Source organism: Thunnus maccoyii, chromosome 2 (assembly GCF_910596095.1).
Source record: "Thunnus maccoyii chromosome 2, fThuMac1.1, whole genome shotgun sequence".
In the NCBI taxonomy this organism is placed as follows: domain Eukaryota; kingdom Metazoa; phylum Chordata; class Actinopteri; order Scombriformes; family Scombridae; genus Thunnus; species Thunnus maccoyii.
In genome coordinates this window covers 19,976,099-20,002,759 of record NC_056534.1, presented here as the reverse complement: position 1 = coordinate 20,002,759, position 26,661 = coordinate 19,976,099, and the positions used below count along the sequence as shown (strand labels likewise).

General features: G+C 40.3%; 3 protein-coding genes across 6 annotated transcripts in view; 2 read left to right on the top strand and 1 right to left on the bottom strand.

Annotated features, from left to right (window-relative positions):
• The first annotated feature begins 865 nt into the window (after positions 1-865).
• Positions 866-8,778, top strand: LOC121908459 (zinc finger and BTB domain-containing protein 5). 2 transcript variants are annotated; one of them, XM_042428495.1, is made up of 4 exons: positions 866-1,195; positions 2,747-2,960; positions 3,112-3,960; positions 4,094-8,778. In XM_042428495.1, exons 1-4 carry the CDS (start codon positions 1,164-1,166, stop codon positions 5,243-5,245), a joined length of 2,247 nt encoding a protein of 748 aa, XP_042284429.1. In that variant the 5' UTR covers positions 866-1,163; the 3' UTR covers positions 5,246-8,778. The 2 variants fall into 2 exon arrangements, with proteins under 2 accessions (XP_042284429.1, XP_042284437.1); XM_042428503.1 differs by lacking the exon at positions 866-1,195 and adding an exon at positions 1,226-1,680.
• An 83-nt stretch (positions 8,779-8,861) lies between these two features.
• Positions 8,862-15,031, bottom strand: grhprb (glyoxylate reductase/hydroxypyruvate reductase b). Its single transcript, XM_042428528.1, has 10 exons — positions 14,876-15,031; positions 12,127-12,479; positions 11,535-11,668; positions 11,369-11,441; positions 10,827-10,943; positions 10,629-10,717; positions 10,418-10,522; positions 9,992-10,127; positions 9,726-9,856; positions 8,862-9,122 (listed from the first exon to the last, which is right to left on the bottom strand). The coding sequence occupies exons 2-10, from the start codon at positions 12,297-12,299 to the stop codon at positions 9,001-9,003; spliced, it is 1,080 nt and encodes a 359-aa protein (XP_042284462.1). The 5' UTR covers positions 12,300-12,479; positions 14,876-15,031; the 3' UTR covers positions 8,862-9,000.
• The window catches only part of uba6 (ubiquitin like modifier activating enzyme 6), a 14,735-nt gene continuing 2,513 nt past the window's right edge, over positions 14,440-26,661 (top strand). For 2 of the 3 annotated variants that reach the window (XR_006099235.1, XM_042428452.1), the window contains exons 1-31: positions 14,440-14,520; positions 15,038-15,128; positions 16,951-17,045; positions 17,151-17,179; positions 17,317-17,411; positions 17,568-17,679; positions 18,322-18,402; positions 18,535-18,657; positions 18,750-18,873; positions 19,236-19,339; positions 19,471-19,533; positions 19,979-20,055; positions 20,213-20,279; positions 20,415-20,558; positions 21,345-21,491; positions 21,583-21,663; positions 21,753-21,830; positions 22,033-22,214; positions 22,336-22,441; positions 22,556-22,645; positions 22,757-22,837; positions 22,970-23,098; positions 23,182-23,233; positions 23,337-23,400; positions 23,493-23,562; positions 23,722-23,793; positions 23,872-23,992; positions 24,177-24,370; positions 25,879-26,006; positions 26,204-26,291; positions 26,434-26,528. Coding sequence is in view for 2 of the 3 variants with exons in the window: in XM_042428452.1 (XP_042284386.1) it covers positions 15,088-15,128; positions 16,951-17,045; positions 17,151-17,179; positions 17,317-17,411; positions 17,568-17,679; positions 18,322-18,402; positions 18,535-18,657; positions 18,750-18,873; positions 19,236-19,339; positions 19,471-19,533; positions 19,979-20,055; positions 20,213-20,279; positions 20,415-20,558; positions 21,345-21,491; positions 21,583-21,663; positions 21,753-21,830; positions 22,033-22,214; positions 22,336-22,441; positions 22,556-22,645; positions 22,757-22,837; positions 22,970-23,098; positions 23,182-23,233; positions 23,337-23,400; positions 23,493-23,562; positions 23,722-23,793; positions 23,872-23,992; positions 24,177-24,370; positions 25,879-26,006; positions 26,204-26,291; positions 26,434-26,528 (2,933 nt within the window). In the remaining variant the exon portion in view is untranslated. The remainder of the gene's footprint in view (positions 14,521-15,037; positions 15,129-16,950; positions 17,046-17,150; positions 17,180-17,316; positions 17,412-17,567; positions 17,680-18,321; positions 18,403-18,534; positions 18,658-18,749; positions 18,874-19,235; positions 19,340-19,470; positions 19,534-19,978; positions 20,056-20,212; positions 20,280-20,414; positions 20,559-21,344; positions 21,492-21,582; positions 21,664-21,752; positions 21,831-22,032; positions 22,215-22,335; positions 22,442-22,555; positions 22,646-22,756; positions 22,838-22,969; positions 23,099-23,181; positions 23,234-23,336; positions 23,401-23,492; positions 23,563-23,721; positions 23,794-23,871; positions 23,993-24,176; positions 24,371-25,878; positions 26,007-26,203; positions 26,292-26,433; positions 26,529-26,661) is intronic. The other variant, XM_042428462.1, reaches the window with a different exon arrangement.

Genomic DNA, 26,661 nt, shown 5'->3' with positions numbered 1-26,661 from the left:
ACAAAGAAGATACTCTGCTCTGGATCCCTCTCATGCGCTCTTTCACAATCAGACTCCTGGCATTTACCACATGTGGCAAACTCACTTCTACATATAAACAAACTATGACCAAACTTTCAACAATTCTTGCACTGCAAAGGTTTGGGAACATACTAGCTTACTGGGTATGACATGTGGTCCAAGAACACTATCAGGCCCCAAATCTATATTTCAGTAATGTAGTTTTTTTTTTCATGTTCACTCTCATTATGACTTGATGAATCAACTTTTTTTCCCTCTTCCTTGAGGCTCCCCTGCTTCTAACTTCAAAATTCTCATCTTCCATTTCCCCTATCCACATTGATAGTATCCATAAGGGCTGAAATCTGTTTGTATACATGTAACTTTGTCACTGTTTTTGGATAACTATCCTGCCAGCTGATAGATAGTTGGCCCATGTTATAAATATAATTTAGAGACATGCATTTTGTAATTGAATTACTTTGTAAAGTAACTGCATTACCATTAGAAGGTTTCGATTTTATATTATAAATATTAGTATTCCTATTAGAAAGATGTTTTTTATCTGAATATATCAACAAGCATATAAACATATTCAGCACCTTGATCAAAGTACATAACATAGAAACTCTACTCCAAATTCCAAAAAAATATATAAATAAGAAACAAAAAAAATGTATTTACAAAGAAAACAAACAAAAACAAACAAAAAACAAACAACAACAACAAAAATCATAACACAACAATGTACTACATTCAGTCTAAAATAATCTATAAACTAAATTCTATCAACAATACATGTATATTAGTGGAGGACATAGGTTTACTCATTAAAATACTGTAAATAATATAATAATAAAAATAATATTCAGTAAAACACAGTTTTTGTTACAGTTTTATTGAAAATAAATTCCTGTATATCAGTCCAAAACTTAGCTGATCATTGGCGATCATAAAATAAATGAATAACATATATGAGAAGATACTTGAGTTGATAGATGAGTTTCCTCAAAGTGAGAGATGGAGTGAGATCATCTGGTGAAAATGGGTGAGTTAACTATCTTGCCGTTGTCTATAATCTTTGCACACGTTGGCTGTGAGGTTGCAGCAGCGATACCGTGTGGCCGGACAGCGGAACTGCAGTCTTTCACCCCGGCGAGGTCATGGACATGGAAGTGAAGCACAGCGCCACCCTGTGAGTCTGGCTGGAAAAACCCGTCTGAGGGGGGTACATTATTAGAAATTACAGCACATGAACGTTATTCCGGTATATATTTGACAGTCGGTATCTGTTTTACCAACGGTTTTTATTGGTAACTTGTTCCTTTGGGGGCGAAACTGACAGTTTGCTCCGTTGTTGTAGACAAACAGTTAACTTACCGTTGGTGAAGACCCATCACTGCTCAGCTGCTTTTTCTTCCCCACAGCCCACAGACTGACCCCCCGGGGGGACGTGGAGCATAGCTGCAGACATGTTAGCAAGCGATAGCTACAATCGATGGAAGAAAGCAACTTTGATTTAGACAGGCGGTCCGTCCAGGTGACCGTATGCGACTGCTTCTGTTCAACAGCTAACAAGCAATTTGCTGGTCTCTAGCCAGCTAACTTTAGCCTTGTCAGTTTGTGGCCAGGGCCTTGTTCTGCTTCTTCTTACCTGCGCTTTCGGGAAAAAAAATCAAGGTAACGTGAGTTAAAACTGGCTCTTTGAAATTACTGCCATAGCAACAGGATTCCGTGTTTGCTATGTTGCTATGTAGTTCATATAGCTAACTGGTCCAGTGTTAGCCAGTGCACTTTGACTTACTGGCTAGCTATTCAGTTAACATGTTAAGGTGATTACAGCGCAGAGAGCTCCACTATGTAGCTATTGTGTAATAAATGCAGTTGTAACGTTAATTATATATTTTATGCATAAGTTGACAATATATTTTAATTTTCAGTGGGGAGAGCCCACAGGAAAAAAGGCTCTTAATGAACATTAATTAATAATCTCACTGGATTTTCTTGTATTTCTTCCTCACACTCCACTAGCAACAGTACTGCTTTTGGTTGTTTTGTCCAAAATGACTAGAAATGCAAAATTATCAAACAAAATTATGACATGATGACTCACTTAAACCACACCTTTACTCCACACACTACCTAACAACATAAACGTACAACTTTACAAAACTAAGCTTACAGATACAAACATAAATGTGCACGTTCACAAGACTAAGGTTGTAGACTCAAAACCTGTTTTCAACCACACCTTTTTGAATGATATAATATTTCATAGTCCCTGCCCTCATTTTAATCCTCTGTTATCATAAAAATGTGTAGGGCTGCAACTACCAATTATTATAATTATCAGTTAATCTGTTATTAGTTAGTAGACAAACTGATTGATCATTAAGTCTATAAAATGTCAGCAAATTCAAATCTTCAAGCTCTATGCTTCAAATGGCTTATTTTGCTCAACCAACAGCCCAAAACTCAAAAGATATTCAACAACACAAAACAGAGTAAAGTAGCAAATTCTCACGTTTAATAAGATGTATGAAAGTAGCAAATGTTTGGTAGTTTTAGCTTGACAAAGACAATTTTGATCATTGTATAAATTATTATTCAGTGATCAAAACCGTAGATGAATGTTCCGTCAATTGACTAATCAGTTAAGTTTTACTGTCATTTGATTTTTCCCACCGCCTTTATTTACCCATCCCCATCCAAACCCCCTTTACCCTCTGCCTGCTTCTGTCTTTAGGGCCATGGATTTCCCGGGCCACTTTGAGCAGATCTTCCAGCAGCTAAACTATCAGCGTGTCCATGGTCAGCTGTGTGACTGTGTAATCGTGGTTGGCAGCCGACACTTCAAGGCCCACCGCTCAGTGCTGGCAGCCTGCAGCACCCACTTCAGAGCCCTGTTCTCCGTCGCAGAGGGAGACGCCAGCATGAATATGATCCAGCTGGACAGTGAGGTTAGGATCTTAATGATGTTGTTTAAAAGAGGGCGAGGATGATTATAAAACATGGAAAAGAGTGTGTAGAAGTGGTAATCTTTCAGTAAAAACTACTGACATGTCTTAAATTCTGTCTTGCTACTGTTTCAAATATTGTGTGTGTTTGCAGGTGGTGACAGCTGAAGCTTTTGCTGCTCTGGTGGACATGATGTACACTTCAACACTGATGTTGGGGGAGAGCAATGTGATGGACATCCTCCTTGCAGCCTCGCATCTGCACCTCAACAATGTAGTCAAGGCCTGTAAACACTACCTGACCACGCGCACGCTGCCTATGTCCCCCTCATCTGACAGACCCACCCACCACCACCCGCAGCAGGAGCAGCAGAGGCACAGGCAGCAGCAGCAAGTAACGGAGTTAGCAGTGAACCCTTCTCTAGCCGCTAACACCAATCTCGCTGCAAATTCTGCGACATCGAAGTTGCAGCGCTCTTTCATGCTGCAGCAGCTGGGGCTCAGCTTGGTGAGCTCTGCTTTAGGTGGGATGGAGGAGGATGGGGTTGGAAATGTCGTTGGCGGCAGAACCGTGGAGCAGAGAGCCTCCTTCCCTATCCGACGCTTCCATAAACGTAAGCCCTCTCTGGCCCTGGGCCTGTCAGAAGAGAGACCCAGGCAGAGGCAGCGCCCCTCTGCTCCTAACCTGGCATTGTTAGGAGAAGACGGAGTGAACGCAGAGCGAGAGGAAGGAGCACTACTCTCCCCGGATTCCCACAAGATGGGGGATGAAATCAAATTGGATGCTGCAGTTACTGGCCGAGTAGGTGTGTCCCAAGATGACCCTCAAATGCCCAGCCAGTCCGACAGTGGGCACTGTGAAGGGGAGGACTTGGGGAGAATGCAGGGAGGGATGGGCAAGGTGGAGGACGTGGAGGACATGGAAGACAGGGACCACCAGGACAACAGAGCGGGGGTGAAGATCAAATCAGGAACAGAGGAGGAGGACGCCGAAGAACAGAAGGTAAAGATTTGTTGTTTGTGGAAAAGTAACTAACTCTCATTGTCTGGTCTTCACAAAATCATTTTATACATCACACACACACACAAAGCCCTTTCTAGTTTAGTCTAGTAAAGCTCTCCTTTGCTCTACGCAGGTGGTGGTTAAACGAGAGCCGCTAAGCTCACCTGAGCCAACCGATGAAATCAGTGACGTGACATCGCAGGCTGAAGGCAGTGACCCGGCTGAGCCCGGGGGCCAGGAGGAGGAGAAGGTGGAGCTGAGCCCGGAGAGCAGCGACCGCAGCTTCACCTCTGAAACTCAGCCCAGTTCTGACTCTCTGCTGCAGCCCAGCTCCCAGCTCCTCCATAAGAGCAGCATGGGAGGAGGTGGCGGAGTCGTAGGAGGTTTTGGGTGTAATAATGGATTGAACAGCAAACCCGGTTTCAGCATTTCTAGCTTCCTTGGCCCTAAGGATTTTGGAAGTGGTGATGCAGGGTTGATCGGTGGAGAGGATGACCTCCCTAACACAACAACTGGTGACACAGTTGCACATCACTTCCTGCTGAGACAGGAAACTGCTGAGCCGGCTGGCTCTGCCTCTTCCTCTCTTCTGCAGTCAGGTCCGCACAGTGGCGAGAGTCGCAACACTTTTGGAAATAACCTACAGGCTGATTCTCTGTTCCTTCGTCCACTGCATGACGGTTTGGGGAACCCCAGAGGAAGTGGGGGAAGTGGAGGGGTTGATCCATTTGGTTTGGACTTCCAGCGCTCCAGTCTGGGGCTTCACTCGCTGGGGCGACCCTCACGAGGAGCTGGAGGAGCTGCCGCCACCACTCTGGGTTATCCGGGCTACAGACGTATTGCTCCAAAAATGACAGGTAACATGGGAGGAGAAGAAGGAGTAGGTGGTGTTCTCCAGGATGCTGCCTCTTCCTCGTCAAGTCTGGTGAGTCCCCTTCTCCTCAACGAGAGCGGTGGGTATGAGATGAACAGTGGCAGGCCCACCTCCCTCCCACCCCACCTGACCCGAGCTTCAGCAGATGTCCTATCCAAGTGCAAGAAGGCTCTATCGGAGCACAATGTCTTGGTGGTCGAGGGAGCTCGGAAATACGCCTGTAAAATCTGCTGCAAAACCTTCCTCACCCTGACAGACTGCAAGAAACACATCCGCGTCCACACAGGAGAGAAGCCCTACGCGTGTCTCAAATGTGGAAAGCGCTTCAGCCAGTCCTCTCACCTGTACAAGCATTCCAAGACCACCTGTCTACGCTGGCAGAACAGTAACATGTCCAACGCACTGCTGTAGGACCAAGTGGGGGCGAAAGGATGAATATACAGGGAATCAGTGATAGGCTGAATCCAATTATACTGCATTTTTGTTTGCCAGTTTTCCCTGATTTAAAGTCCCAAAAGTATTTTGATTTTTCTGAAGTTGTGTCGGAGCAGCTGTTCGGTCCAAACTAATCAGTCCTGATCACAGACCAAAGACAGGGATGATAATGTAATCATACAGTTTCTTTTCCAGGAGATACAGACACCATCAAGTCAAAGTTATAGTAAATACATTTTGCTTATAACAAGATTAGAGAGATGTAGAACAAAAACGCTTCATTTATTATTGCTGTGGATTCATTATAGAGCACCACAGATAAACACTGTATACTCTCCTTTAGTATCATGTAGTGATACGAGTATGAGGATTTTCCAGTAGTGTCAGTACATGCTGCCCTTGGACTTTGCACAGTGTGACCGGGTCCAGTCGAGGCTCGGCCTTTAAAGCTGCCACACTGTTGGCTATATTGTGTTTTTAACAAGTGAAGTGAAATTTAGATCCGTTGAAGTATATATAGTTTGTTGTTATGGAAGCGAATTTGCTTCAGTCATTGTAACACTCAATCTGAGTGTGTGCAGATAATGGCAGCTGCAGATAACATGTAAAATATTGTGCTTATGTGTAGATTCTTCATTGCACATTTGGAAAACTTGTAGCAGCATCTCACATCAGACTGTTGATTCATCCTAACTGTGCATACTGGCTGTGCCTTGTTCTGTGCAAGGGTAGTCAAATACATAAAGTAATTCAGATATGGATGCCAGATATATTGCCTCTAAGAAGTACATCCTCTATCCTGTGAGACAGGACTAGCTAAAGCTGAAATTAGTAACTTTCTGCAAGAGTATCTAGGGTTGCAGTGATAATGTGATCAACTGGCCGGGTCACATATACGTGATTCTTATGTTTACTGAAGTAAAAAAAAAAAAGTAGAGGCATTGTTAACCAGGACAGGAGCAACCAAAAAAAATAGTTCAACATTTCTCAGTAGTTGATTATAAATATTCACGCATATTCGACTACTAAATCAAGTAAAGTCAAATTGTTGTGAGATATTTGACCTCTTCTGTTGCCTTTTAGTCCAACCACCTATGAATTACCATCATTGGTCGTGTTGCTGAGCTCAGTTAGAGTTGAGAATATGTAAAATAATTCAGTTTGCACTGATGGGACCATCTCACTTCATGTGACTATGGGAATAAATGTCTTGCTTTTGTTACATTTATACCTGTAGTTTGTAAGTACAAGTATTGGATGAATGGGAAGCTTTGAATTGCTCTTTCATGCTCTTACCCAATTAGTGTTTGCCAGACAGAGCTGTTAACCTTAGAAGGAAGTTGCATTGTTTAAGGAAGTCAAAAAATGCACAATGATTCAGTTGGCATCATCTGCACTGACTTGGCCTTGAAGTCTTTTGTTGTGAAAACTAATATAACATAACACTGCAGTATAATGCCATGCGAGATAACGCCTTCACAGGAAAATGCATTGTAAATGCACCTTATTTTGTGTCATTATGTGCAAAACTTACAATTTGTTTTTTTTATGTTTAGAAGTTATGGCATTAAAGCAACTTCTCAGTGGTTATTGACTGGGAGTGCCCACAACAAGTTCAGCTGTGGCCAATAAGTTTACTGACCATCTGTGTACAGTGTGTGTGTGTGTGTGTGTGTGTGTGTGTGTGTGTGGGTGTGTGTGTTTGTTTGTGTTTAAAGGGCAATGAAGTCGTCTACAATTTATCCATGATTTAGAATATATCTTCTGTGGTCAGCTGTGTGTTTGTTTTTGTTTGGGTAGATGGATGGGTTGTTACACAGGCGAGTGTTGTTCAGAAAAACAAAAAAATCCTTTCCCTGTTCAGTGACAGTTCTATTCTTTATTGACAATCAATAAAAAGATCTTTGAAAGAAAGGGCAGTTAAGTCGTGCTGAGAGGCAGAAAATTGTCTACAGCTTGTTGAGGTTGGTGTGGGTTGAAAAGTGCTTCAGAAATGTAAATATTGCACATTTGTGTTTGGTGTCATTTTTCTCTTGGAGAGGAGACAAAACAACTCATGAAGAAGAAGTAAACATTGTCTATAAGTTTGCTACTGTACTTGATATCAGTGCTTTATACATGTGTCTTATACATCTAATGTTGCATCTGTTACAAAAGCACTTAGACAAATCATTCTTTTTGTATAACCAATATGTTTACTGGAATGTTGAACTATGTGAAAACATTGCTGTATTGCAATTATCCAACTCTACCAGCTCTCAAGGGTATGTAGCCAACAGTTTTAGCATTTTAGCATCTGTTCCTCTCAGTGGATGAATCATTGTACAGGATAGACTGTAGAATTTATCATATATCATTGAATTTAGGGAAACATTTGACATGTTCATGTTTCATAATTTAAAAAAAACAATGAAGGATTTCTTGTCAATTTTTGTTTTAATTTGTTTTTATGTATCTAGGGTGTCTGTGAATACTTTTGACTAGTTTTGCAAGGCTCATAAAAAACAAACATGCTGAGAAGGAATCCAAATTTGCAGTTTTTAGGGGAAAAATACAGCAAATCTAGAATATGAATGAATTTTACATCAACCCAGTTTGGGATGCCTGACCTACTACAGGTTGTAAAGAAGAGCAGCTTCATCAGTAGACAGTTGGTTAATTGAAATCAATATTCATGCAGTGTTGTAAAGTCCTGTTTAAGTGAACCAAAATGAAAAAACACTGTAAATACATGTTTGCCTTTTTGTATACATTAATTGCTTGCTGTATTGTGTCACCTAACACTGTCAATGAGAATCACATGGTCATTGCTTCCATAGTCGGCACCTTAATGTACTGTAGAGTCATTACACTGTTAGTCTGTACAAAATGACGGATTTATTTGACACATATGTTAATGGGTAATTTTGACTTTTTACTTCATAGAAAAATAATTGCCTTGTAAGACATTCTCCCTGTAAACATAAGCTAACCTGTTTGCCCTTGTTCACCAGTAATTAACAGTAAAGTCGTTTAAAGCTCGGCAACTGATGGTTAAACCTCAAATCTGACTTCTGTTCCTGTGTGTTGCCTACTCTTATTCAGCCTCTCCTCTCATTATGGAGCTGTGATATCCTTTTGAGATGTAATCCTCCAAAATGGCTTCCCTGTCTCACACAGTGGCCTGTTAAGAATTATTATGGTGCTGTCTTCTAATGCTGTTGCATAAACAGTTAATGTGAATCTCTGAAAAATGCACTGTATTACCCCTGTTTAGATATGCCAAAATATTTTTGAAAAGTATATAGAAGATGATTAAAGTCCCTGCCTTGCGCCTTGTAGCTTGAAAAGCTGGGCTTTTGATGATAAAATGCCAAAACTGAAAGATTTCTGTTGTTTTCTTTCCTGTATAACTAACATATTGTAACCACAAGAGGACTAAATGTTTGTCTCTGTACTGTTGAAGGCTATGAAGATTGTATAGTATATTCAGTTGTTGTATAGACTGATTAAAAAGACAATGAACTTCATTTTTGTTGCTGATGACATTTTTTTTTATGAGGTAGCATAGAGATGATACAAGAATAAGACAGAATTGAATGTTGTTATTGATGTTGAGTTGACTGAAGAGTCAGAAATAAAGGAAATAAGGAAACATACCATTAAAAAAGAAAAGTTTTATCTCAATCCCCAAAGAAAAGCAATTTGGTGTGTGAGTTCAACTGATGGTCCAGTATTCAGCCAGTTTTCTCTCACAGCTTGAGCTCTTTGATCATTGGTTTACCCTGCAGGCCAAGCAGGAGGTTGTTTGCTGCCAGGGCAGACATAGCATTACGGGTAGTATAGGAGGCACTAGCAATATGGGGTAGAATCACTGTGGGAAGAGGGAACATAAGACAAGTGATAGGCCGTGAGAGTTGAACATGCTGATTATGAAATGGCATAAATATGTTACTTTAAAAATATCAAGGCAGTTTAAGGATAAATCTGGAGATACTCTGTGTTTCTCTTAATCTTAAAAAAACCCATGGATAGACCAAAATCAGCTATGACTTGATAAAACAAGTGTTTGTATGAGTGGCCAAAGCCTGCTATAGCTCATTTGTCTGTGCCGTAGACCTTGATTGTTGTCTTAAAACTAATAAAAACATATCCATGAGCCACACTATTGTACTGGATGACATGTTCCTCCCACAGTCTCAGTCCAATATACATTGTCCTGCTACTGGAAATAATCAGAGCAGCAGCTGATAATAAAAAAAAAACAAAAAACAAAGCTGCAGTGCCCAGAACCAATACTCTTGGGACTGAGATCCAAAGACAAGCTGAGGAAGTCAAAAAGTAGCGAGACACAAACTAACGCAATGTTGGTTTTAGTCTTTTCATGGAATTTGTTGACAATGTGAAAACACAGAATACCACCAGCCTCATCCTTTAAAGGTGTTACTGGGTTTAGGTTGACGTCTGGCAGACTCACCACAGTTTTTGAGGGTAAACAGTGGATGGCTGGTGGGCAGGGGCTCGGGGACAGTGACATCTAGTCCGGCGCCTGCAATCTGTCCAGTGGATAGAGCCTCATACAAGTCTTCCTGGTTTACCACCCCACCTCTGAAACAACAGAGAGACCAGAATTATAGAGAGACGGGAAAAGCACAAGTACTGTACCTCACACCTGCTAAAAAGTATTGAGACATGAACTACCGCATTGTGATAGCACTGTATATTTGTTTTAGTTGGGAGTACCTGCTTGTGTTGATGAAGATGGAGGTCTTTTTCATCTTGTGGAAGAGGTCCTTGTTGCAGATCTCCTTTGTCTCTGGTGTTAAAGCACAGCACACAGCCAGGAAATCTGACTGCTTTGCCAGCTCATCCATTGAGACTAGATTAAGGGAGAGGCACAGTGATATCATCACATGGCATGACAGGAAAAGGCTGTCTGAAAATTCTCATTTGAAAAAATTTCATTCACTTATATTTATAGTATTTAAACATTTCATGAATATTTTTGACTGAGATCAGGATTGAAAGATCAAAAGAGATTAAATGACCTTTGCTTTTAATTAACTAGCACACCAAGTCCCCATCATCCGCCTTGTTGACATTGAAACCTTTGTGCACAAGTTGTAACAGAATAAAATATTTGGCATGAGTCATGAATCTGATTCTTACCATACTCTGCATTGATGGTGCTGGCCAGATCAGGCCTGGGGGCTGTGTCTGTGTAGATGAACTTTTTTACTTTAAAAGGTGCCAGACGCTCAGCGATAGCCACACCTTAGAGCACAAACACGCTATTGTAAGAGGCAACAAATTTACAGAAATGGCAGTTAATTAAAGGGTAATGTGCATGTATAGTCTGCAGTGTTTCAAATATACTCACCGATCCTCCCCAGGCCCAGGATACCCACTGTGCTGTTAGCCAGCTCATGTCCACACAGCCACAGAGTTCTCCATGTGCCCCAGCCACCACTGTAGGTGAGAGAAACACAAAGATGTCAGAAAGGCATCTAACCAATAACAGAAAAAACACAACCTGTGTTCTCAGTTCTCTAGTGTGAGTGTGTGTGTGTAACATTACGTCTTGGCTTCATGTGTGGCCTCTATGAGCCTCCTGGAGGTTGTGAGCAGCAGAGCCACAGTCAGCTCAGCCACAGCATCTGTCAGAACGTCAGGGGTATAACCCACACGGATCCCTCTGTGGAGGAACACACACAAACATCAAACACAACATTAGGAGCACTGTTTTTTTTCTATTGGTGGGGTCTCACAATTAGTTTTTTATTTGACATACTAAGCAGACACATACAGACTTAATTAACTTTTTATAAATGTGTTTTAAAGCTAACATATATTGAATTTCTATGTGGTTACAGCATATTTCTAATTCTGAGGGCGTTACCCTCAGTAAGAAAATGAGACAATCCAAGTAAAAAATGGTGCAGTCTATATTGTCGTCATTCCTTCATTCTTGTCTCCAGAAGTCACATTTGTGGGCAAAAGGCAGAAGGGTAGTGACACACATTGCTTTCTGCCACTGTCACCTTTCTGATACTACCAAATGTCTGAATTTTTCAAGTCCTAAATACAGTGGCTGTAAGGCACAAGTACGATCGGAATCACCTTTTCTTCAGCTCCTCCAAAGTGAGATGGTCAAAACCCACAGACATGGTGCTGAGGACCTTCAGGTTTGGACCTGCAGGAGTATAACACATATACATACACATATATCTGAGAGGTTGTTCACTGTCCTGAGATCATTCAACAGATTCAAGGACTGTCTTCAGACCTGCAGCGTCCAACAATTCAGCATCAATCTTCTCTGTCAGCACACAGACCAGGCCATCAACACCTTTGACCTTCTGAAGCAGCTCCTTCCTGGGCACAGGGATGTCATCTGAGTCCCACAGCTCAAACTGCACCCTGGGAAAACAGAAACCATGACTGAGGATCCTAATCAAATCCCATGTTTCTTTATCATTCAAAGAAGGAAATTAATTCATTACAAAAAATACATATAAATGATACAAAAATACACAGTAAGAGACTGCACAGCGGACCAAAAGGGAGTCTTTCAGATATATAAAGGATCCTTAATATAGATTAAATATCTTAAGCTATATCACATATACTGTAGGCCTTCATAGCTCTGCTGTAGGGGAACACCCTTTAGGCTAAACCAGTCTTATCTGACCAACCTAGGGGCAAACATCAGCCGTCCTGTTTACTCAAAAGTAAATGATGAACTTCAGAAAGCAGACTTTTAAAATTCCGAAAAGTATGAGTCAAATCAGCTACATTTTTCAATTAATTGGTCATACAGGATCATCTATATAAAAAATCATAAATTTTAAGCGACTTATCAGGAGACCATGACTCACTGTCCAGATTCACGGAGGATCTTCAGGCCCTCAGGGGGGATCTGTCGGGTGACATATACCCGTGGCAGGGTTGACATCTTCCTCTGCATGATGCTTGTTAGTCCCCCAGTGATATTCAAAGAATTAACAGCGACCTGCTGGAGCCGACGCAGTGCCATACGACTGCACCACATTGCCAAAGGAGAGTGAATCTATGGGCAGGTGTCCGAGAGATGGAAGTGGTACTTTGGAGTTCAGAGTCTGTTGTGTTCATGTGCATGATTTTGGCTCCAGTTCAGGGGGAGGTTCCTGTGTCTGTCTTTGACCAATATGATTAGAGGGAGGGTGTCTCTGAGGTCTGAAGTTGAGGGATACTGTCCCAGGCAAATGAATCACAAAATAACTGAATCAATCTTTGTTCAGATTCAGGATTAAGCCAAATTAGAGACTGATTACGCTTCAGACTAAGTGGGATTTAAAACACAGATACATGGACCTAATAAAGACACACACACTGTTTCTTGTCCACTCTCTTATTCACAGACACAAGTTTTATACAAATTTAATAAAGACAGCACTAGACTTTTGTTTTCCTTACATCATCACCCAGAATGAGCCAGTATGATGTAAATGTTTCACTTGGCTATTGACCTTTGTTTCTTTAAACAGTGAAGGTCTTGGACACTGTTTTGTATTGTCTGTTCCAACTCTCTGGCTGGAACTGGTTCAGCACTCTCTCTTGATCCAATTCTAAGCAGTACCATACAATGCTATACTGTTTTTTTAAATGCTACATATAGTTACATGTCACTGAAACAGTTGAGCACTGCTATTCAGCACAGATGCACATTGATACACATACATATAATAAAACAAAAATACATAAGCTTAATAAATAAAGAAAAGAAGCTGTTTTAAACTTAGAGACATTGAGCAGAGGTATAATTAAGAAGAAGAGAAGATACATGATGTTAAAGGTTTGGATTGTTTCTTTAGCTTTTTGATTAATTTCTGCAATTTATCACTGGTATTTTTAAATATTATTGGAAAAAATAAATAATGCTTTGCTTGGTGACAATTTAGTTTCATCAATAAAATATAATCCTATTAAGATAAGTAGCTTGATAAGTAGCTGGTAAACAGAGTCCATTGTCTTTATTAATATTAAAAGAGTAGAGATATTGTTTACTCCATGATTGATTATATTCAGATGGAAGGCTGGGCTACACCACCATCATCCAGAAAATTTTCTAAGATCTTGCAACCTTTTCTGCCCTGTTTTCAAAACTGGACAAATGTCCATTAATGCCATTACTATGTACACTAGCTTTTTTCTTTTATTTGCCCATGATATTGAGGGGTTTTTACGTGAGGGACAGGCCTGTGGTAATTGTTTGCTTGCTGATTTGTATTAGTATGTATAAATCCTTTAAAAATATCTGAATAAAGAAAACAGTGGATAACATCCTGTTTTTAGATTGACATTTAAGGTTGCTTTGTCCTTAGAAAGTCCTGTAATTCATTTCGAAATACTTCCAAAAGTATACTATATCCCAAATGTTGTACTCAACATTAAACGATAGGTTCACAATTTTTCAAGTCTGTCTTAAAACAATAGTCAGGTGCTCATATGAACACTGAAAGAGGTTTTCCTAACTGTACTCATTCCTCCTGTTCATTCTGGCTAATAAAAGATCCCCTTCAAATGTGCCTTAAATGTAAAGGATGGGGGCCCAAATCCACAGTGTGTCCAAACAGTCATTTTGTGCAAAAATGCATTTAAAAGTTTATCTGAAGCTCATATGAGGCTTCAGCAGTCTGAGTTAGTCATATCAGTCATATAGTCTTTTAGCGTAAAATTCCCTCTTTGTGTTTCCTCTGACAGTGTTTCCCTGCTGAGCTGTGGTGGAAGTTTAGTAACAAAAAGAGGGACTTTGGCACTAAAAAGACTGTAACGTTGAGAGATATCTACTTGATTTGACTAATTTGGATGGCGTTGTATTAGCTTAGAAACACATTTAAATACATTTTTGCACAGATGGAGGCTTGTGGATTTTGTCCCTCATCACTTACAGTGTAAGTGCATTATGAAGGGATCTTCTAATGTTCAATATGAACAGGAAGAAAGATTACAGCAAGAAAATCATGTTTCGATGTTCATTTGGGCACCAAGACAGACTTAAAAAATGGTGAACCCGTCCTTTATGGTTGTTTCGTCCACAGAAAATCCTATAATTCAATCCAAAATACAGTCGACGACTTCCAAAAGTGTCAAAGATCTCAAATGTAGGACTTATCAGTAATGTGAAACTATTGGATGACCTTGATCATGTGATCGTGGTAACCCGGAACCACTCCAAGTTTTTAACCAGTCACAGCCATTCATTCGCTTCAGCTTGTCGCGCATACTGACAGGTAGATACGTATGCTTTTTTGCCTTATTTTAACAATATTAACAAAACAATTCCCACATTACTCGTTAATATTATAACTCTTAAACAGCTCTCTTATCTGTGGAGTCACCTGTTGCCTAACGTGTGTGTCATAACTTTAAAAACGAGTTTATGACAAGTGTCGTCGCCACCGGCACCAGGCAGTGGCACTCAATGCTAGCTGTAGCTGCTAACGTAGAGCTTTCCTCTGCAGCTTCATGATATCAACCGGCGTTATTGTGTGGGCTAACGAGATACGTTTATTATTAATTAAAGTCGTTTTTGTAATTAGTAACTTAGACGCCACTTAATCAGTTACTTTTCCTTGGTTACCTTACCTGACTGTTGCCGGGACAATAACATTAACTGACAGCCACAGTTAGTTAGCCGTTTAGCTACAGTTACAGCAGGGCGTTGTCTTTAAATTATTACCGCTAACAATCAAAAAAAGTGTTATAGCTTATTTAATCACCGTGTGCACTTTTTGTATGTCTTTCTAGATAGGGTCGTTATCTCTCAAACAGTTTAATTCCCCTCTTCCCCTCCCAGCATGGCTGCAGACTCGATGGAGATTGACGACTCTCTGTACAGGTAAGAATATCTTTCTAAAACACATTATCATTGAAACGACAGGTTACACAACAGTTAAGACAGTAAATGACAGTATTATACTTTGCACAACAGTCGATGCAGTTTTTGCTCTTGGTCAGGGTATCTGCAGGCCATGAAAAGTCTTGAAAAAGCATTGATTTAGTTTTCCTCCAAAACAGACCTTAGAGGGTATTTAAAACTATTAAATTTCAGTCATGAAGATCTTAAATATAGGCAGTTATATTAGTTATTAAAGGGTTTTTTAAAGTAATTTTAACAAAACCTGGCTGGAAAATTCCCAATTTTATTGTTCCAGACCTCTGACCTTAAAGGATGGGTTCAGTTTTTCAAGTCTCTCTTTAAAAACAGTCAGGTACCCAAATGAACATTGACACAGTTTTTATTTTTTTTATTTACCATAATCATTCCTCCTGTTCATACTGGCCATCACAGGATCCTTTCATGGTGCACTTCCAATGTAAGTTAAGAGTGGCAAAATCCACAGTTCTCCCTATGAGCAAAAGTGTATTTCAAAGTTTATCTGAAACTAATATGATGCTTCAGCTGTTGAAGTTAGTCAAATCAAGTAGATATCTTTCAACATTACATTCTTCTTTTTAGTGCCAAAGTCCCTATACTTCCACCGCAGCTCAACAGGGAAACACAAAGAGGGAATTTGATGCCGAAAAGACTGTAAATGTGACAGATATCCACTTGATATGACTAACTCAGATTGTTGAAGCCTCACATAAGCTTCAGATAAACGTTTAATTGCATTTTTACACAAAATGACTGTGTGGACACACTGTGTATTTTGGCCCCCATCACTTGCATTGAAAGTGCATTTGAAGGGGATCTTTTAATAGCCAGTATGAACAGGGGGAATGATTACAGTGAGGAAAACCTCTTTCAGTATTCATATGGACACCTGACTGTTGTTTTAAGACAGACTTGAAAAAATTGTGAACCTAACCTTTAAATGAATTACTTATTTTTAATTGGTTAATCGATCCTTCCATTAATCCATTCTTTTTCTGCTCCTTATCCATGTCCAGGTCACGATTAATGAGTAATTAGTTATATTATTGGGAATGAGTGTTATATGCTGCCATTGAGTTCTTTCAAAAATGTGAAATGCATTCAAATAAATTGACATTTATTTCACATTACACTCCTAATGGTTTTTATGGATGAAAGTCTTAAATTTAACTTGATGAAGCCTGCAGAAACCCTGTTAGTGCTCCTCTGTTTCCTTTTGTTAAAGGTTTCATACCTGTATGTCTGAGCTGTTAGTGCGTAAAGCAGAGTGATTTCAATATTTTTACAGCCACAAAGAAGTAAAACTGTCTAATATTTCACCAGTAACAATTAGTAAAGATAATAGAAATGTGCAAACAATCCTAATCATAATTTTATCTAGCAATTAAACATCTTGTGACTTCTCAGCTTTAGAGCTGCAATGATTAATTGATCAACAGAAAATTAATCTGCAATTATTTTGATAATCAAATAATCGTTTCTGTTATTTTTTTTAAGCAAAAAGGCCAAATATTCTCTAGTTTCAGCTTCTCAAATGGTATTTGTCAAATGTGACAGACATCACCGTTGGCTCTGAGAAGTTTTGAATGCCATTTTCTTAACTTTTTATAGACAAAATGATTAATTGATTAATTGAGAAAATATTCAGCAGATTAATCAAAGAAAAAGATCGTTAGTTGCAGCCCTACTCAGATTTACCTTACCTTTGCACAAGTCCCCACGTTGGGAAACTGCTGTAGCACATTTACTCATATTTACTTTTTCTCCCTTTATCTCTGTGCAGCCGCCAGCGCTATGTGTTGGGAGACAGTGCTATGCACCAGATGGCCCAGTCCTCAGTCTTTCTCAGTGGAATGGGAGGGCTGGGAATAGAGATAGGTAAGCTAACATATTTTTTCATCAGAGCACTGTAAGATATTTAATGCCATAGTATTCACATGAACCTAACATGAGTTAACACTTAGCAACTTTGTGGTTTCACAGCGAAGAATATTGTCCTGGCTGGTGTGAAGGTAGGTACTCTCACTAAATATCATGATTGTCCAACGTGTTTTGTTTGCAGTATCTTAAGAATTAAATTTCTCACAGTCATAGTGTTTGTGTGTGCGCATACAGTATCTTAGTACACATGTGCTCTATGTGTGTACAGGCAGTCACCCTCCATGACACAAAGCAGTGTGAGACCTGGGATCTGGGCTCCAACTTCTTTATTCGCAAAGAGGATGTATTGAGCCTGAGGACAAGGTAACACACACCACATAGCCGGGCTGTTCTCTAAACCTCTGACTGTCTTCACACTCTGAAATATCTACTCGCCTGTATTCTCCTGTAATCCATATACACATGAAAACTCTTCTATCTCAATGTCTTCTTCTTTGTGGAATTCTCATCCATCCTCAGGGGAGAGGCGGTGTGCCCTCGGGTTGCAGAGTTGAACCCTTATGTCCATGTTGACATATCTTCCTCCGCTCTGGATCTCAACTCTGATCTTAGCTTTCTCAGAAAGTATCAGGTAAGGAATTGTTTTTCAGACTTTGGTCCATGACCCACTGATGGGTTGAATGGCTTGTTCCCAGTCTCTCCTGAGTAGAAATTTGTGTTGTTTGTTAGTATGAAAACACCCAAAACCTTGTAGACTTGTAAGGTGGCTGCAAAGTTTGTAGTTTGTTCTTTCATGGAGAACAAGGGATGTTAGCGTGGATTCATAGCAGTTAAACTTGCTTCCAATAGAGACAAGATGTCAAGGTGGACATAATATAAAAATGTCAATAAAAACTTCCTAAATCACTGAAGCATAATCCTCTTTACAGCTGTTGTATGTCACATTTTGCAGTCATATTTTTTACCAAAATATGGACAGCTTGTGTCTAAATCAGTGGGAATGCTGCAGGTAAAGGCCAAAATTTGAAAGGTTATAACTGGCTAAATCATCTGTTAGAATTTGATAAAATTTAGGGAAGATGCATCTAGTCACTGAAAGGCCCATGGGTTGCCTGCGTCACCTGTTTACTACAGTCAAATTATGGCTTATTGTCATTTGCTTCCACATTGCACCATCATCTCAGTTCAAAAATAGACTATTTTTAAATCTGCATCTGCTGAAGACTGCAGGCAACCTTTAATATCTGACTGTGTGCTCCTCTCTCTCCTGCAGTGTGTGATTCTCACTGAAGCCAGATTGAGCCTACAGAAGAGAGTAAATGAGTTCTGCCACTCGCAACGACCACAGATCAGAGTAAGTCTACAGTCCATGTAGAGGTTATACATTATAGGGCATTAGCTAAAGCATGTCCTATAAATGCAGAGCACACAAGTAGTCAAATATTAACCAAACCTGTCTGTGTGCGTTGCCTTATGTCCTTGCCAGTTCATTGGCTGTGATGCATATGGTATCTGTGTGCGGGTGTTTTGTGATTTCGGAGAGGAGTTTGAGGTGTCAGATCCCACTGGAGAAGAGCCCAAGGAGATTTTCATCCAAAGTATCACTAAGGTAATCTGAAAATTTTTCAAATTGTCAGATGTAATAATGAGCTACATTGGAAGGAGGATGAATGAATCTCCTTTTGACTTTTGTCCCTTCAGGACAATCCTGGGGTGGTAACCTGCATGGACAACCAACCCCATGGCCTGCAGACAGGCCAGAGTGTTGTCTTTAGAGAGGTCAATGGCATGAAGGAACTCAACGGCACTGCACGACAGGTTTCAGGTATTATGTCTACATTGAAGATAATGGTTCAGTATATTAAAGGATGTTACAGAGCATGTACTGTGAGTTCATAATTGTGATTGTAACGCCAGCATACTCATCGAATCACATATGTACACAATAATTATAATGTGGTTGCGGTAAATTTTTCCAGAAGGCAAAACAAATGTTCTGTTTTTCTGAACATACTGGGTCTATTACTTTTGTCATATCTTTAAGTTTTTCAAGAGCATATTTTTGGTGAGATATTCTCTGATATCATAATGCAGTAATCTAATCTAAGCCATTTCAGTCCTTTTTTTGTATTGTGTTCATATATACATATGCATGTGTGTTTTGTTTGGATGTCTGTGTGGTGTTAGTCCTTTCCCCTTACAGTTTTGCAATAGGAGACACATCCCAGCTACAAATATATGCACATGGAGGTTTCTTTGTCCTGGTGAAATCCCCCAAGACATACAGATTCGTAAGTCGCCTAGTTGTCATATCAACCAGAAATATCCCAAAAAAAGCATATATACATTTCTAAATAAACATTAGTTGTATGTGTGTGTGTGTGTGCGTGCGCCCGTGCATTTATCCACTTATGTATTTCAGGAAACATTAGAAAGACAGCTGTGTGATCCTCAGGTCCTGACTCCAGACTTCAGTAAGCCAGAGGTGAGAATTTAAAGCAGGTCCCGGGGTTTGTATCACAAAGCGGGATTATAACTTAAACCCTTGTTTTACAGTCTCATGAGTATCAATTTTTCAAAGCACATAACCAAAAATAATAAATTATTGCTGCATGATTTAATACTCCAGAGTAGGTAAAGTTCGAATCAGGTCATAACTTGTTAATAGCCCACTTACTAATCAGCTAAATAGCTCCCAGGAATAATGGAGCCATCATTCCTACAGGATCCTTACGTGCTCAAAAGCGCTGCTTTAGTAGAATCACTTGCCTTTTTTTTGCTTTTTTTGTTCCAGTTGTATACCTATTTTTTTATTGGGTTTGCAAAGATGCTTGACAAACAGCTTCGTAAAACAGGTTATCCAGGGTTGCTCATCATTTGGGTTTAACCAAGCAGTTTCCTCACAATCCTGTTTTAAATCCTTCCATCAGGCCCCGCTACAGATCCATGCAGCCATGTTGGCCCTGGACACCTTCCAGGAGCAGCACAGTAGACTTCCCAACACTGGGTAAACAAAATATTTCTCTGTTTTTCACTGTAGAGATCAAATCTGCTGCTCAAACAGCTCATGAAGATAGAATTTATGCTCACTGTGGTTTTCAGTGTGTGAAGTTGTTGAAATGTGACACATTATGTTGTAAGCATTTTTACTTTGATACCATCAGGTGTGTACAGGATGCTGAGGTTTTACTGAAGCTAACCGAGGAAGTGAATGCAACACTCAGGAACAAAGTGAGTTCTTGTCTGTTTTTTTTTATTTTTATCCCTCATTCTCTTGAACCTCTATGACAGACAATTGCCTGCATGCAAACATACAGATGCCCTAACATCTTTCTGTGACTTTCCTCTCCTCCTCATTCCTCTCAGGCTCCTGTGAATATGGAGTTGGTGCGCTGCCTGTCGAGGACAGCGAGGGGGACACTCCCTCCGTTAGCAGCAGCTGTAGGGGGCATAGCCAGTCAGGAAGTGCTCAAGGCCATCACGGGGAAGTTTGCACCTCTACAGCAGTGGGTAGGTCACACCTCTGAAACAAACAATCTAAATTTAAACTGTAGGCTAGGGGTGTGTCATATTGTTCATGATAATACTGGTATAAATCTTAATATGATGTCAGTGTGTTATACCATGATATTTACATGACTATGTACAGCAGCAGCATACATGAAAGTGAATGTTGTGTTTCTGTTGGCATCGCTGTGGAGTCATTTTCAAAAATGGATCATTACAGCACAACACATCAACATGAGTTTTTGATAAGATAAGTTGATAAGAGTAGAGGCAAATGGTGTAGTAAGTCACAGTCAAGTGAGGATCTGTGTGGAAAAAGTTGCCGTATAATTAGAGGGGAGCAAACAGTGCTGCCAGTCAGATACCAATATGGACAGCTGGACACATTTTACCCAACATGGTCTGCACTGGGTTTAAGTTAGTTTAAAGTTCAGTATTGAGCTGGACTCCTGCTGCAGGTCTGTTTGCATCAGTGAATCTGATCAGAGAGAGCACAGAGTCACAGCTCTGCCTCTGTCTCCTTCAAAACATCCTGTGAAACCAAGATCTATCACACAGACTGCATACATGGGCTGACAGTATAAATCTAACCACACAAGCTGAAATTCCATTATTACAATCATATTGTAATTCTGTAGACATGTAGGTCTTCTTTTCGGAAGTGAAATGGACCCATTTCTCCACTGCAATACAGCCATGGAAGCCATTCATTTTATTAGCTTTATCAGCCTGTTTTTTTCCATCTATTGTAACTGTGTTTATGTCTGTCTCTGTTTCTCCTGTGATAAGTTTTATCTTGATGCCATTGAGGTCGTTCGGCCACTTCAGTCTCTGCATGCTGAGGAGTTTTTTCCCAGAGGAGATCGATATGATGGATTACGAGCTTGCATTGGTGAATCAATGTGTGTAGAACTGCACAAGCTCAGGGTCTTCATGGTAGGTATTGGACAATTCCTAGAAACTCCATTATGTATTAATCTCTGTTAAGGTTTATGTCTAAATACACCTGCGATTTCTTCTCTTCCAGGTGGGCTGTGGTGCCATCGGCTGTGAGATGCTGAAAAACTTTGCTCTGCTTGGAGTGGGATTGGCCAAGAGCTCAGGAGAGGTGGGCACTCCTTCCCTCTCTGTTTGACTGCATTTTTTAAATTATAGTAATGATTTTTATTGGTGGCCGCTGCATCTGTCCATCCTTAGGTGTGCATCACAGATCCAGACCTTATAGAAAAGTCCAACCTGAATCGGCAGTTTCTCTTCCGACCACATCATATACAGGTGAGCAGATGTCCACTTTTCCACACTTCTCTTCTCTCACTAGTGCTCTTCCTCTGCAACACATAAATGTGTAGCTATACTATGTAAGAAAATCTGAATAGAAGATCAGAATTGGCACTTTGAGAAACTTGATATTAAAACACTTAATTGCCACAATGACAGTAAAAGAAACTTGGATTTTTCCTGTCTTTCTCTGTCTCAGAAACCGAAGAGTACCACAGCAGCAGAAGCCTCTCGGGAGATCAACCCAGACTTGCAGGTGGACGCTCACCTCAACAAGGTGTGTCCGGCTACTGAGGGGATCTACAATGATTCCTTCTACACCCGCCTGAATCTAGTGGTCACCGCGCTGGACAACGTGGAGGCTCGGAGATATGTGGACTGGTCGGTGAAAATTTTAAAGTAGTTTAAAGGGAACATACTCATGACATGAATGTAGAAGTTAGGAAGGTATTTTATGAAATATTCACTTATTTAATTATTATGTATTGTATTTCATTTTCAGCCGCTGTGTATCCAATCAGAGACCTCTCCTGGACTCTGGCACCATGGGAACTAAAGGACACACAGAAATCATTATGCCAAATTTGACAGAGTCCTACAATAGCCATGTGAGTATGCCTGAGAGTTTGCATGTCATGTGTTTATCTTGTCTGTTTGCTTCACTGGAACAAACTTTAATATATTGCTCCATATACATATATCTCTCTCTCTTTGCTTGCCAGAGAGACCCCCCAGAAGAAGAAATCCCATTCTGCACTCTTAAGTCTTTCCCTTCTGTCATAGAGCACACCATCCAGTGGGCCAGGGACAAGGTCTGCCCTCTTAAAGTCAAACAAAATTCCTCTTCCATGTAGCAAATGATCATTATCATTTTAGAAAGTATCTGTCCAGTACTGTACTCATTTTGAATCTTTTTTGTCTAGTTTGAGAATTTGTTCGCCCACAAGCCCTCCATGTACAACTCCTTCTGGCAGACCCACTCCTCAGCTGAAGTTGTGCTACAGGTAAGACTTTGTGTGTCATAAGTGTTGTTCTGACCTAATAAACATGGCCTTTGTGTAATTCTATGCCAACAATGCAATATGTCATTCAATAAAACAGTTTTTCATGATACCTTTTTTTTGATGTGTGAACAGAGGATGCAAGCAGGAGAAAGTCTGGAGGGGTCATTCCAGGTCATTAAGCTGCTAAGCAGGTGGCCTAGCCAGTGGAAACATTGCATCACTGTAGCTCGTCTGAAATTTGAAAAGTATTTTACGAGAAAGGTAACAAGTCTCAAAAATGGTTCATCTCATACAAGGAAGAGACTCAATGTACTGATTACATGTGTGATGTTATCTTTATGTAGGCCCTACAACTGTTGCACTCTTTCCCCCTGGACACAAGGTTAAAAGATGGAAGTAAGGTTTTTTCCCCCCAAACACACATATAGAATTAATATATGTAACTACAATGTAAAGTGTTAAAAGCACAGAATATAGTGAAGTCTTTCTCCTTCCTTAGGTTTGTTTTGGCAGTCCCCAAAAAGACCTCCAGCACCTATTGAATTTGACTTGAAAGACACTTTGTAAGTATGCTGCTTTTATATTACTGTTTAAGCCCCTCTTGTATTTTATGTTTCACCTCTAAGATCACCAAACTCTCCCCTTTTCCCATCAGGCACTTCACTTTCATCGTCAGCATGGCCCGGCTCTTGGCAGGGATTTATAACATCCCTTACTCAGAGAAGGTGGGTCATTTAGTGTGTATATATGTGTGTGTGTGTGTGTGTGTATGTATGTATATGTATATGTGTGTGTGTATATATATATATATATATATATATATATATATATATAAACACACTTACGCAAACAGACTCACTGCATTTTCTGTCCTTCCCTCTCAGGATCTCTCTGAAGAGGCCGTGACCAGGATTCTCTCTGATGTCAAGATTCCTGAGTACCAGCCCTCAGAGAAAGTAAGCTTGTTCATCAATCTAGTCCTTGATTTCTCTCTGAGTGTTGAATAAACCTAATCTTGTGGATTGTTGTCCCAGTGTATAGAAACAGATGAGACAGCAAAGAAGCCTGACTATATGAAGTTGCCTCTAAGCAGTGAAGAGGAGAGGGAGGCCATTGCACAGTTGGAGCAGGCTATCGCTACTGACGTCACACCAGGTACACAGAGGAAAAACAGATCCATAGGTTGTTTTGTTTTTGTTTTTTTAAATAAAGACTCAAGATGACAGGTACAATTCAAAGCTGAAATCTGTAAGGGTACATCATTATAATGTCATTATTTTATCCTGTAAAACTAATGTGTGATAATGATAATGTGTGTGCTTTCACGTGCAATCTGTAGGGAGGCTACAGATGAGTCCACTGCTATTTGAAAAGGACGACGACAGCAACGGCCACATGGACTTTGTCGCATCAGCATCTGCTCTCAGAGCCAAGATGTACTCCATCGAGCCAGCTGACAGACTCAAGACCAAACGCATCGCTGGCAAGATCATCCCCGCTATTGCCACGGCAACAGCTGCTGTGGCTGGACTGGTGAGAACACATGAGTCACTGATACTCATGTTTATGTATTGAGATCGTCAGATTGAAAGTTGACATACACTCACCAGGCAGCCACTTTAGTATGTACGCCTTGCTAGTACCGGGTTGGACCCCCTTTTGCTCTCAGAACTGCTTTAATTCTTTGTGGCATAGATTTAACAAGGTGCTGGAAACATTCCTCAGAGATTTTGAGCCATATTGAGATGATGGCATCATGCAGTTTCTGCAGATTTGTCAGCTACACATCCATGATGCGAATTTCCCGTTCCACCACATCCCAAATGTGCTCTATTGGATTGAGATCTGGTGACTGTGGAGGCTATTTCAGTACACTGAACTCATTGTCATGTTCACGAAACCAGTTTGAGATGATCTGAGCTTTTTGACATGGTGTGTTATCCTGCTGGAAGTAGCCATTAGAAGATGGGTACACTGTGGTCATAAAGGGATGGACATGGTCAGCAATGATACTCAGGTAGACTGTGGCGTTTAAACGAAGCTTAATTGGTACTACGGGGCCCAAAGTGTTCTGAGAAAAAAAAAGAAGTACACCACCACCACCACCAGCCTGAACCATTGATACAAGGCAGGATGGGTCCATGCTTTCATGTTTACACCAAGTTCTGACCCTACAATCTGAATGCCACAACAGAAATCGAGACTCATCAGACCAGGCAACGTTTTTCCAATTTTTTATTGTCCAATTTAGGTGAGCCTGTGTGAATTGTAGCCTCAGTTTCCTGTTCTTAGTTGACAGGAGTGACATCTAGTGTGGTCTTCTGCTGTTGTATCCCGTCTGCTTCAAGGTTCGATGTGTTGTGTGTTCAGAGATGCTCTTCTGCATACCTCGGTTGTAACGAGTGGTTATTTGAGTTACTGTAGCCTCTCTATCAGCTCAAACTAGTCAGGCAATTCTCCTCTGACCTCTGCCATCAACAAGGCTTTTTTGCCCAGAGAACTGGATATTTTCTCTTTTTTGGACCATTGTCTGTAAACCCTGGAGATGGTTGTGCGTGAAAATCCCAGTAGATCAGCAGCTTCTGAAATACTCAGACCAGCCCGTCTGGAACCAGCAACCACGGCATGTTCAAAGTCACTAAAATCATCTTTCTTTCCCATTCTGATGCTTGGTTTGAACTTCAGCAGATCGTCTTGACCATGTCTACATACTTAAATGCATTGAGTTGCTGCCACGTGATTGGCTGATAAGATATTTGCGTTAATGAGCAGTTGAACAGGTGTACCTAATAAAGTGGCCGGGGAGTGTATATTGACAGTTTAACTTGCTTCAATTATTGTGAAACATCAACAGATATTTACTCAATTGTCACTTTAATTTAAGAACAGCAAATTTAGGTATTTAGAATAACAACATGTAGCTGATAATATCATTACAATTGCTCGGATTTATTAGGGTATCAACATGCATATCTGTGTTTGATTTACTGAAATGAATTCCATGTATTCTTTATCAAGCTGAATGATTTTTTTTTCCTTAGGTGGCCTTGGAGTTGATTAAAGTGGTTGGAGGCTATGGGTTTGAGTCTTTCAAAAACTGCTTCTTTAACTTGGCCATTCCTGTAGTAGTGCTCACTGAACCTGCCCCGGTTAAACAGACACTCATCAGGTAGGGGGAAATGTACAGTTATAATCTCACACACACAATATCTCTCTCACTCTGCTTAAAGGTTGATGAAACAGTTATTTTTTGACAGTTATGTCACTGTGTAGTACAATTTTCAACAAATACAGCATGTTTAGCCTGTGTTTGTTTCCTCATTATTAATATGCAGTGTAGTGACAGCTCCACAATGTCTTTCCCAGGGACAACATCTACTTTTCCATCTGGGACTGTTGGACTATCTTTGGCCATGAGGACTTCACTCTCTCTGACTTCATGAATGCAGTGAGGGTGAGAAACATTTGCTCCAACTCTGTTGGCACTTTAGTCATTCACCTGCAGTTACCATGCACTTTCCATGAGGTTTTTGGATAACTTTTTTTGTAGTTTATCTGTCAAATAATTATTTTGTTGATTTGCTGTTTAATTTCAGGAAAAGTATGGAATTGAACCCACTATGGTCGTCCATGGTGTGAAGATGCTCTATGTGCCTGTGATGCCTGGACACTCAAAGAGACTTAAACTGACGTAAGTGCTTTACCTAGAAAGAGATGCTTTTTTTCTTGATGCTTCCTTTTTTTTTTCAAGAAGCAGCACCTTCTGGGCTGGTAGGGAGTCAGTGTCTTGCAAGTCAAAGAATGGTCTTCCTCATCACCACACC

Bases quoted from the DNA above. Each gene is read 5' to 3' on its own strand.
- LOC121908459 (XM_042428495.1), top strand. From the start codon at position 1,164: ATGGACATGGAAGTGAAGCACAGCGCCACCCT. The intron at 1,196-2,746 runs GTGAGTCTGGCT...TTCTGTCTTTAG, and splicing joins GTGAAGCACAGCGCCACCCT to GGCCATGGATTTCCCGGGCC. The intron at 3,961-4,093 runs GTAAAGATTTGT...TGCTCTACGCAG, and splicing joins AGGACGCCGAAGAACAGAAG to GTGGTGGTTAAACGAGAGCC.
- grhprb (XM_042428528.1), bottom strand. From the start codon at position 12,299: ATGTGGTGCAGTCGTATGGCACTGCGTCGGCTCCAGCAGGTCGCTGTT. The intron at 10,944-11,368 runs GTGATTCCGATC...GTTCCTCCACAG, and splicing joins TTGGAGGAGCTGAAGAAAAG to AGGGATCCGTGTGGGTTATA. The intron at 10,523-10,628 runs GTGAGTATATTT...TTGTGCTCTAAG, and splicing joins CCTGGGCCTGGGGAGGATCG to GTGTGGCTATCGCTGAGCGT.